This window comes from Pistacia vera, unplaced genomic scaffold, assembly GCF_008641045.1.
Source record: "Pistacia vera cultivar Batoury unplaced genomic scaffold, PisVer_v2 Contig132, whole genome shotgun sequence".
Lineage (NCBI taxonomy): Eukaryota > Viridiplantae > Streptophyta > Magnoliopsida > Sapindales > Anacardiaceae > Pistacia > Pistacia vera.
The window spans coordinates 1,291,661-1,302,111 of record NW_022195380.1 but is presented as its reverse complement, the minus strand read 5'-3'; the positions used below and the strand labels follow the sequence as shown (position 1 = coordinate 1,302,111).

Below are 10,451 nucleotides of genomic sequence, written 5' to 3'. Positions count from 1 at the left end.
ATTACTTTCATTTGTTTATAAATAATTGTTCTGGTGATTGTCATTTCCATTCCATTAATACAATTACGAATTATTTCAAAATTACATTGTTCTTTATTTTTCTGCCATTTTTGTCTATTGTGTTGCTAGGTTTGTGTGAGATTGGTAGGAAGTTCCATCAAATTGGTATTAGAGCCTTGTTTTGGTAATGACTAAATCGAAAATGGAGTAGAATGTTGAGTAATTAGAGAAGGAGATGGGGAGATTAGAGAAGGAAATGGGGAGTGTGAAGGAAGAGTGGGGAAGCATCAAGGGTTACCTTCTTGAGCTTCAAGAATGGATGAGGTTGAAGGAGGAAATGGAGGCTAGTACTAGCCACGATTAAGGCAAGATGAGTTAAGGTGAGCACTCACGACGACAATGGCGTGGTTGATCAAACTAAGGAAACAAAAAGTTCAAAGGATAAGAGGAAGAGTAAGAAATTGGAGTTACCGGTGTCACGTTCAACGGAGAAGATCCTTACGGTTGGACTTTCAAGTGTAAGGAATCGATATACCCAACACAGTGGAAATATTAAAATTAAATGACAAATCGATTCCCTTAATGCCCAAAATCAGAGTACAGATTATACAGTTTATATGTTAAATAAAAAATTATGCAATAATATAAACGATCAAAGTAAAGATTAGAGTTCATACGCACGTTTGGAGGCTCTTTCAAACTTATCTCTGACTAGGATTCTATCCACACAAAGATAACCCAAATAGCTAAAGAGAGATTTGTTAGATCCTCTTTAGCTTCAAGAACCAAATTGAATCAAAGAAAACTTTGATTCAATAAACCAAGGGTGGCGTGAGAGTAGAGAGAAAATGGGAGAGAGGGATATCTCCTTTCGATGGTTGAATAATCACACAAAGAAAAATTCATTTTTTTCTCTCAATACAGTAAAACCCTATTTCTATGAAGAATAGGCTTTGGCTCCAACCCAAACTAGCCCTTATGTCCAAACACTCCCAATTTGTATTTTATTTTTATTATTATTATTCTAATTAAAATCAATTAATATATTAACATTTAATAATAATAATAATTCATTTAAATATATGCGTATATATATTTAAATATAATCTCACTTATTTAATTTTAACATTAAATTAAATATAGGCAACAACCTTAGCAAATTTAATTGCACTATGAGATTACCAAAATACTCTTTTGCCCTAAAAGACGAAAACGCCCCTTGCACAAACTGATTGTTAAATTATCTTCTATATGTGTGACCCGTAGGCTCCTCATCATACCAGCAGTAAGTAGTATTGCGATTAACATCAATTAATTGTCTCACTACACACAGACCAAGATGGGCCCCTAGCAAGACATCATGGCCACCCAATAAATTCGGATTCAGCAAAATTGCTACCTGTCAACGATATGGTTACCATGCAATCAAATATTTTCATCATCTGTTATCTTATCGAGACTGAGGTGCAGAAATAGTGTCAATCTCAATTACTCTCGATATGTTTGTATTTAGTTACTAGACCAATGATCAGAATAATAAATTAGATTGAGCAACAACTCAATCCCACTGTGGCCACAGTTTTAGTGTCATTGTCATTTACTGAATTGCACCATGAGATAACTTCTCCTGTACCCAGGAGTGATGAATCCTCTGTCGATCCACCATAATCTTGATACACTTCTTGATGTAGCCAATCACTACGATATTGACAGCTCTAAATAGAACTGTGTTGGGCTAGTGTTAAACTACACCAATCGATACACAAGGTGCTCCGGTGATCTCAAGTCTAAGGATCACATACATCTCCATTCATTAGAGGATTTATTCCATAGACACTGGGGTTACCATCTATATGGAATCCTCTAGTGGGTCAGTCCAGTGAACTTGCTTACAGCAAGCACCCATGTGTTGCACCAGGTTGTCAGCAAACAATATTGACAAGTGATATCGGTCACTGCCTTTCAACAGGGTCGTTCAACACTATGATAGCCTTACCGTATTATCTGTGCCCTTGGTCAGAATAATACTGGGGCTACTGATGTTTCTAGAATGGCCACCATATGTGCTGATAGGGCTCTCACTATCAAGATTTGAAACACTTGATACCCTTGTCATGGTTCTACCATTCTAAGGACATATATCAATACATATAGATATGATTTACACGATGTAGAATCAATTGCCTTTTATTGATCAATGAACATTATTACAAAAAAAGTCAATTCTACAATAATTGATTGGCTCTAGGGCACCTACTTTAACAAGATGATCGTTACTTTATGGTCAATCATTATGAGGAAGAAGAGAAAGTGGAAGCCGTGGCAGTATGTGTGGAGCGACATGCCTTGAACTGGTATCAGTGGGTTGAATCGAGGGTGCCAATCAGTTCGTGGGAAGCCTTTAAGGTTGCTGTGATTGTGAGGTTTAGACTATCCTTCAAGTTTATTCCTAGGTTGTTAGTTGAATTTCATTGCAGTCCAGGAGGTAGAGACTCTAGTTTTTTCAGAACATATAAGAGAGTGACAGACCTAGTGTTTTGGGAGGGAATTAAGAAGGATGTTCAAGAGTATGTGAAGAATTGCTCTATTTGTCAGTTGAATAAACAATCAGCCCTTAAACCAACGGGGCTACTCCAACCTTTACCCATTCCCACCCAAGTGTTTGAGGATGTTAGTATGGATTTTATAGGGTGGTTACCCAAAGCCAAAGGTCATGACACGATCATGGTGGTAGTGGACAGGTTAACCAAATACAATCACTTTTTCCCTTGTGTCACCCCTATACGGCTAAGGATGTGGCTGCTCTCTTTATTTTTGAAACTTTATGGCTTCCCAAAGTCGATTGTTTCTAACCGAGACAATGTGTTTATCAGTCAATTTTTGTAAGAATTGTTTAAGGCAGCTAGCACCCAACTGAAATTCAGTTCAGCATATCACCCTCAAACCGACGGCCAAACGAAGGTCATTAGCCGTTCTTTGGAAGCTTATCACGATGCTTTTGTAGCAATCAACCTAAGCAGTGGCCATGGTGGTTGGTGTAAACCCCGCATTATTATCTCGATGCCCTAAGGTATAAAATTTACCTTTTCAAGTAATTTTCTTTTTTTTGAATGGAAGGGTAAAATGGTCAATTTACATGTATTTTGAGATGTGGCCATTATGAAGTGTAAGGGGTGATGTCATTGAAGAGAAATGAGGGTAGAATGGTCATAAAGTTGATTGATATGAGTAAATGACTTAAACGGTGTAACCAAGGTATAATGGTCTTTTCATACAATACATATGATTTAAGTATCCATAAAAGTGCACCAAGGGTAAATTAGTCATTTACCTAATGGGATTGCTTAATTATTAAGTTTTTTAAAGAAGTCATGGCATTAAATGAGTGCTAATCATTATGTTATGGTAGAATGACCAAAATGCCCTTATATGAAAAATTTATGCCAATGACCCTTAATTTCAGGGTTTAACGTGAGTTTCAAAACCCTAGTTGTTCTGATCTTTTGTTAAAAGGGAAATTCATAAGTGGTTATGTGTAAAGGTAGAAAGGGTGAACCTTGGAGCTAAGAAGGAGTGTCTTTGTGCTTTGAATACTAAGGTAAGGAAAAAATCTCCGTTTAGACTACAATTGTAACACCTAGGGTTTATGGAACTTACATTTATTTATGTTAAATGAGTGTGATGCTATGTTTTGGTTATGGTTGTTTAAATGGGTGTGTTGATTGGTGTATGTGTGCATATGGAGGATGATTAGCCAATTAGAGATTTGTAGTTGGACGATGTTTTGGCACTTTTTGGTTCTGTAAAAAGGGAGGTTTTTATGGCCTTTTTATCTTAGAATGACATGGAAAATGATATAGTGGCAAATGAAGGTGACATGGTTAAAATGAATAGAATCGGATTTGGCTTTTTGAGACTTAATTGTACATGCTTCACTGAATCAGTCATAACAGAAGTTATAGAAGTCTGTGAGGTTGATCTTGAAGTTTTAAAAATTTGAAAAACAGACCTAAACTTTTATGTTTTAGCCAAAAATCAATTCGAATTGGAAGATAAGGGAAAAATTGCTTGAAAAGTGACGAACTATATGGCATCCACCTTCTTAATGGAAATTCCCATTTGTTTCTAATTCTAATAAACCCTGATAATCTACTACTGAAATTCCTTGTATTGTATGAGAAATTGAATAAATTAATTTAGAAGTTTAGTAGGAATATGATGATTGAGCATGGGAGAAGTTAGTCCATATGTTTCATTCATTTGGTATGCATTAGCTTATTTGTTGTCTTATGAAAAATTTGAAATGTTAAAGAATGAATTCCATGAGCCTCTTGAGGTATAACCAAGATCAGAGATAGAATTCTTATAGAAACCATGAGTCTTTTGAGGTGACGATCAAAACAAGGTAATGGTTCAAATGAATCTGATCGGATAACAAGACTAATGAAACCATAAAGTATAAAGACAAAGAAATAAGCATGTCATGTACATGAATATTTCATAAGTCATATATGTTCTATGTTGTAACTTATGTTTATGAGAAAAGTCTAAAGTGTATGATAGTTTTTTATGAACTTGTTATGTCAAGAATGAAGGTCATGTTTGTAGGTAGGTAGGTCCTAAGTAATATACTTGTATAATAAACCTTAATAGTTTATATGGTCATATTCCTTACTAGCGATTACGCTCACCCCGAAATGTTTTAAATGTTTTGCAGGTAAGATTAAGACATGAAGCTGGGAGAGATTCCGAGGGACGCTATGAGCATGGAGGGATTTTTTAATTATGACTATTGAATGGTTTTGCTAGTATTTAGTGTAGTAATTATGTTTATATTTCATATGCAGTAAATATGTCCATATATTATGGAGTATATATTGTTTTGATTAATAAGGAAACTGCTAGTAAATTTTGTAAAGTGTGTATGTTCTCGTAAGTATTATTATGGATTTCATAATGTATCTCCAAGAAAGGAAACTATTTTTTTTATTTGTACAATGAACTTATTATAGTTTAGAAATTAAATTAAATTAAAATATATATAATTTTAAACTACAGGTTTATCTTTAAATAGGATTTAAAATAAACTTCTTTCCTAGGCGTGCGTTTTCTAGGTTCTCAATGGCCAGGGATACTTAGGAAATACTTTACTAGGAGAGTTTTAACGTTGGCTTGGTAGAACTGTGGTATAACATTACATACCACAGTTCAACCAAATGACACCATTCAAACACTTTATGGCAGGGATCCCCCCCTCTTCTCCGCTTCATCGATTGTCCATCCTTGGTAGAAGAAGTGAACCAGCAAATGGAAAAACGCAACTCTATTTTGATGAACTGAAACATAATTTAACTGTCGCCAGAGCCACATGAAGACAAATGCGATGTAGACCATCGGGAGTTCACTCTTCAGCTAGGGACCTGGTGTTTTTAAAGCTCCAAAACATCATTTTAAATCTTGCCACCAAACTTAATGAGAAGCTGAGCCCTCGCTTTTATGGATCGTTTCCCATTTTAGATAAGATCGGACAAGTTGCCTACAAACTGAGCTACCGCACAGCCAAGATCCATGCTATCTTTCTATCGTAGCTTAAGCGCAGCCTGCACAACCTGGTTCCCATCCAACCCTTCCATCCTTTCTCAATGAGGACATGGAACTACTGGTGCAACAGAATCAATGTTGGCAGTCCACACATTAGTGATGGCTCTCAAGAAGTCTTTATTAAATGGAAAGACCTAGCCCCTTTTGAAGCCACGTGGGAGGCGTACGACACCATCACTTCAATTAAAGGATTAGTATAAAAGAGAGGTGTGAGTTTAGGGAGATACAAAGTTATTAAAAGATTAAAGGAGGCCCCAACTCCTCAAATTGATGGGACTATCTTTACTTTCCTTTGTTTATTGATAATTATTCTGGTGATTGTCATTTCCATTCCATTAATACAATATGAATTGTTTTAGAATTACATTGTTCTTTATTTTTCTGTCTTTTTGTCTATTGTTTGTGGGTTTGTGTGAGATTGGTAGGATTCTCATCAAAACTCGTGGTGGATTAAGTCTCTCTCTTTCATTAACTATTTAACTTTGATCGGAATTGGTCGTAGTGAAATCTGTTAGGACTAAAATGATAGGCACTCTAAAAATTAGGGTAATTAGTATTTATGTGAACATGAAGGCCCTAAAAAATACTCAGAAAGCCTTGAAATACAAAATAACCCAATTTGTAAATCAAATTACAAATCACCACTAAAATCGAATTAAATTTCTCTTGTGTCGTAATAACCTACAGCCCTTTCGTTAAACCCTACACAATAGCTGCTTCCGCACCTTAGATTCACATTCGAATTCTCACACATCTCCATTTAAAGACAAGAAACTCAGAAAAAACCCCAATTTCGTCGATTGTATAGGTATGCATTTCTTTCCAAATCTAAAAATTTCTTCTTTTTTTTCCCCTCTCTCTCTTTAGTTGTTTCTTAGTTACGAATTCTTCGTGGGTTTATGTTGTTTTTGCTAGATTTTTGGAAATTGGAAGTTGGGTGGTTAAGTTGCGTTAATTTTTGGAAGTTTGCAGAGAACTTGTAATGTGTTTGATGAAATGCCTCTGAGAGAAGTGTTTTGATGGTTATGATTTAGAAGTTATTAGTTTGAATCTTTAATACATTTTTTTGGGTGTTTATTTATCTTTTTAGTGTTAGAACGAACTCAAGAGAATGAAATTTCTTCGATAATTGAACCAACAGATTGTGGGATTTTGATAACTTTTAACAAGTCAAAGCTAATAATGTACTTTTTTGGGCTGTGGAAATATATAGTTTTGGATAGAAGAGTAGGGGGCTGTAGGACTGGTTGGATGATATATTGACTGAAGGAGTATAGAATTTCTTAGTGCTAGAACAAATTAGAGGGAGTTATTCTATATTTCTATGATTATTTTGTTTTCGAGTAGTTTCTGATTCTTATGCCGAAGCAGCAGATTATGGGATTTTGATCTCTTTTTTTCAGGTCATAGTTAACAATAACTTTGTTTTGGCAGTAGAAATAAACAGTGTTGGGTGGAAAAGATGCCGCTCTATGATTGTATGTTGCTGCTGAAACCCCATGTGAAAAAAGAAATGTTGATGGAGTTGATAGGACGAGTTGGCATACATGTTTGCAGAAGAAATGGGGTTATTACTGAAATCAAATCATATGGGACCGTTCAGTTGGGATATGGTATCAAGAAGCTTGATGGAAGATACTTTCAGGTAATTTAATTCACCCTTATTTTTCCTCATACTCTTAATGTTTTGTTATTTACTTTTTATAGTTTAAACTTAAAAATTTATACTAATCCCCTCCCCTCTGGTGTGATAGGTTTTGATCTCAAGACCTTTATACAAGCCTAATAGATCCAAGTATTTGAATTAGCTACCATCCACTAACATTTTGTTCTTTACTTTCTTACTTAGTGCCGTGATTCCTTTTTTTGAACATTATCACTGGTGTCAAAAACACCTCTTTATGGTTGTCTACCTACTAACAGCCCTTCTTTTTATTTGGCTTTGGACTTGACAATTCATAAACTGGTTGATAATATAGGGCAAACCACTAATTATGATTATGATTGAATTGATCTTTCTTAATCATGTTAATAACTAAAAAAAGTAAATATTGTTATTTCAGAATTGAATGATTCCACTTGGCCCTCAAATTTTTCATGGTAAAATCTCCAAATTCTAAAATTTCTAATTGAAGTGTTATTACATCTTAATTCAGTTTACTGATTGTGTTTTACTCTGTTTTGAACCCTAACATATAGTGGTGAATTTTATTTGGTTCCTTATGTAAAGCATCCCACTACGGTGGAGCACGCAAACTCTGGAAAAGAGCACAATAAGAGCACCTCAATATCAACCAATTTCCAAACTAAAACATCATCCATGGAGCTTATAGATTTTTACTTTTAAAACAAATCACAATTGTAAAGTTAGATAGTCTTTGGAGTCCAATAATTGCAAAAGTTGGATCTGACAAATATTTATAGTGTTACCATATTACCTGCACTAGTAGATGTCTTAAATACCAACATATAGTAACATCCTAAATTTCCTAGGATTTAAACTCAAGATCATTTGGACACATGGGCTTTTACTACTACTTGGCTCAGTTGGAAATGGAAATCATCAAGATTCTCAAGTGAAATTTTACATGAGTGGTGGTAATGAGATTTTTTATTTACCCTGGTGGGCCATAATTGGAGAAAATGAAGCTACAGGGAAATTAGTAATTTGCTTCGAAATATAGTCTGTTTCTTTTTAGCTTTTCTTATATATATTATGAAACTTGCTAGGCTTAGGGCTTCATTGAGATAAGTTATATTATGATACTTTGTAGACTATATATAGTTATGCATTATCTATCCCACTTTCACTAGATGGTTTTCCCGTGGTTGATCAATGAAACAAACTGGCTGTTTTGTTTCTACATTGTATAGGGCCAAATGATGCAGTTGACAATGATGGCTACACCCAATATGAACAAGGAGCTACATTACCTGAACAAGGAAGATAGGCTACTGCGTTGGCTTTTGGTTAAACACAGAGACACAAAATATGGGGTGGAGATTCTTAGTGAAGAAGATGGAAAAGCTGAGCTTAGCAAATTTTCCCAAAGCAGGGTTTCTGATGATGAGGACCTTGATGAAGATGATGACGATGATGATGAATATGAATATGATGCGGAGCAAGAGGAAACGAAAGATTAGTGATCGAATATGTTCATCCTTTTTCTAGTAAGGTTGAGATCATCTCCTTTTTTTTTTTTTTTTTTGTATCAGTTAAGAGTAATGAAACTTTTAATTGTAATTCTGCTGCCAACTGCTAATCTAGTGTGAGCTGTAAGTTTAGTTCTTCTGGACCTTTTTGCTTATTTTTCAGCTCGTAAACTAAAGGGACCTAAGAACAACTCTTTTTCTGGGACTTCCATGTTATGGATTCACTTGATTGTAGACATTTGAGAATGAGAGGAGAAAATTTCCTAATAATAGAAAGAAATTTGGGTACCTGGTGGTACAATTATATATGGTGATAGGGCAAATCAAATCAAGTTGTATGACCAATGAATAATGATTGTGTAATTAGAGATGTAGTATGTCTCAATAGGTTCAACATTTGTTACTGGCCCTGTAACATACCAGGCCAGTTTTCATTTTTCACCCCTAGATTGTGGCAAAGGGCTCGACCATGGTCCCCTTGAACACAATCTAACAATGAAAAAACTGACACATTATTGTTACCAGGCCAGTAACATGGGTATTCCTGTCCAAATATTTCATCTTTCTACTGAATTGTTTGTGTTTGTGACATTTCGTTGAACTTTCAGACAATCTTTCTCTTGGTGTGCTCAGTTGAAATCGATAAATGGAAATAGTTATGTTATTTACATTTCTCTTTGCATGTAGTATGTACTATTGGATCAGTCGCTCGTATAAAATCCATGGTCAATCTAATGGTATATCCGAGAGCTATGAGATCAGTCTCTCGTATGAATTCCATGGTTGATCAAATGGTACATACGAGGGCTATTATTAGATCAGTCTTTCATATTGATTTATGATTAATCTAATGGTGCACATGAGAGATAACTTGTGTTGATAGCTAGGATGAATCTTTCCACCCTTGAATGTTTTATTAGGCAAAAGAAGTCCTTCATGTTAAGTTATTGACTGTGCCTAGAAAAAGAAGTTATTAATAAGAGAAGCGCTAGCTGCAGTCTTGCCTGTGACAGCATTAGCTCTCCTCATGATACGTGTATAAAGCGAAGTTATTGACTGACATACCTGAGATTGCATCTAACACTCTCCGTTTTAAAAACTGGACTGGACCGGCCAGTTGGACCGGTGGGATCTGGCAGCTTCTTCGGTCTGGTTCAGGTCTTAGGGGAATTGTTGTAATATTTCAAAATTATAAGGGTTAATATAATTTTATAAGGGTGTTTTGGAGATATGTCAAAAGTTTAGGGATTAATGGGTAATTTTTTGGGGGTATTTTTGAAATAAATAAAAATTTTAGGGTCTAATTGAACTTTTTTGGCATTTTTTTGTATTATATTAAAATTTGAAGGATAGTAGTAATTTAAAAAAAATAAAATTATCACTGATATCATCGGTTCAATCGATTGGATTGATTGACCCGTGACCCAAAGATCAAAACGGATTATCCTTTGGTCCGGCTTTTAAAACAATGTTAACACTCCCCTATTTATAATTTAAAACCAAAAATGAAAAATTGGAGATAAAGTTGAAGCAAATGGCCATGGAAAAGTATACTTAGAAAGATGTCAATTTCAAGTGGGGATTTGTTCACAAAGCCATTACTCATGGTGGGCTCACGAAATTGACCTTTCCACTTGGACATCATGTTCATGTCTATCAATCTAAAGAGCCAATAATTCCAATTACTTTAAATGCAA

General features: G+C 35.0%; 1 protein-coding gene across 3 annotated transcripts; it reads left to right on the top strand.

The window, feature by feature from the left end:
• The first annotated feature begins 6,284 nt into the window (after window positions 1-6,284).
• Window positions 6,285-9,003, top strand: LOC116122147. Of its 3 annotated transcripts, none has more exons than XM_031408056.1 (3): window positions 6,285-6,409; window positions 7,039-7,246; window positions 8,476-9,003. In XM_031408056.1, the coding sequence occupies exons 2-3, from the start codon at window positions 7,064-7,066 to the stop codon at window positions 8,743-8,745; spliced, it is 453 nt and encodes a 150-aa protein (XP_031263916.1). In that variant the 5' UTR covers window positions 6,285-6,409; window positions 7,039-7,063; the 3' UTR covers window positions 8,746-9,003. The 3 variants fall into 3 exon arrangements, with proteins under 3 accessions (XP_031263916.1, XP_031263915.1, XP_031263917.1); XM_031408055.1 differs by having other exon boundaries at window positions 7,036-7,246; XM_031408057.1 differs by having other exon boundaries at window positions 6,292-6,409; window positions 7,005-7,246.
• Window positions 9,004-10,451: the final 1,448 nt, after the last annotated feature.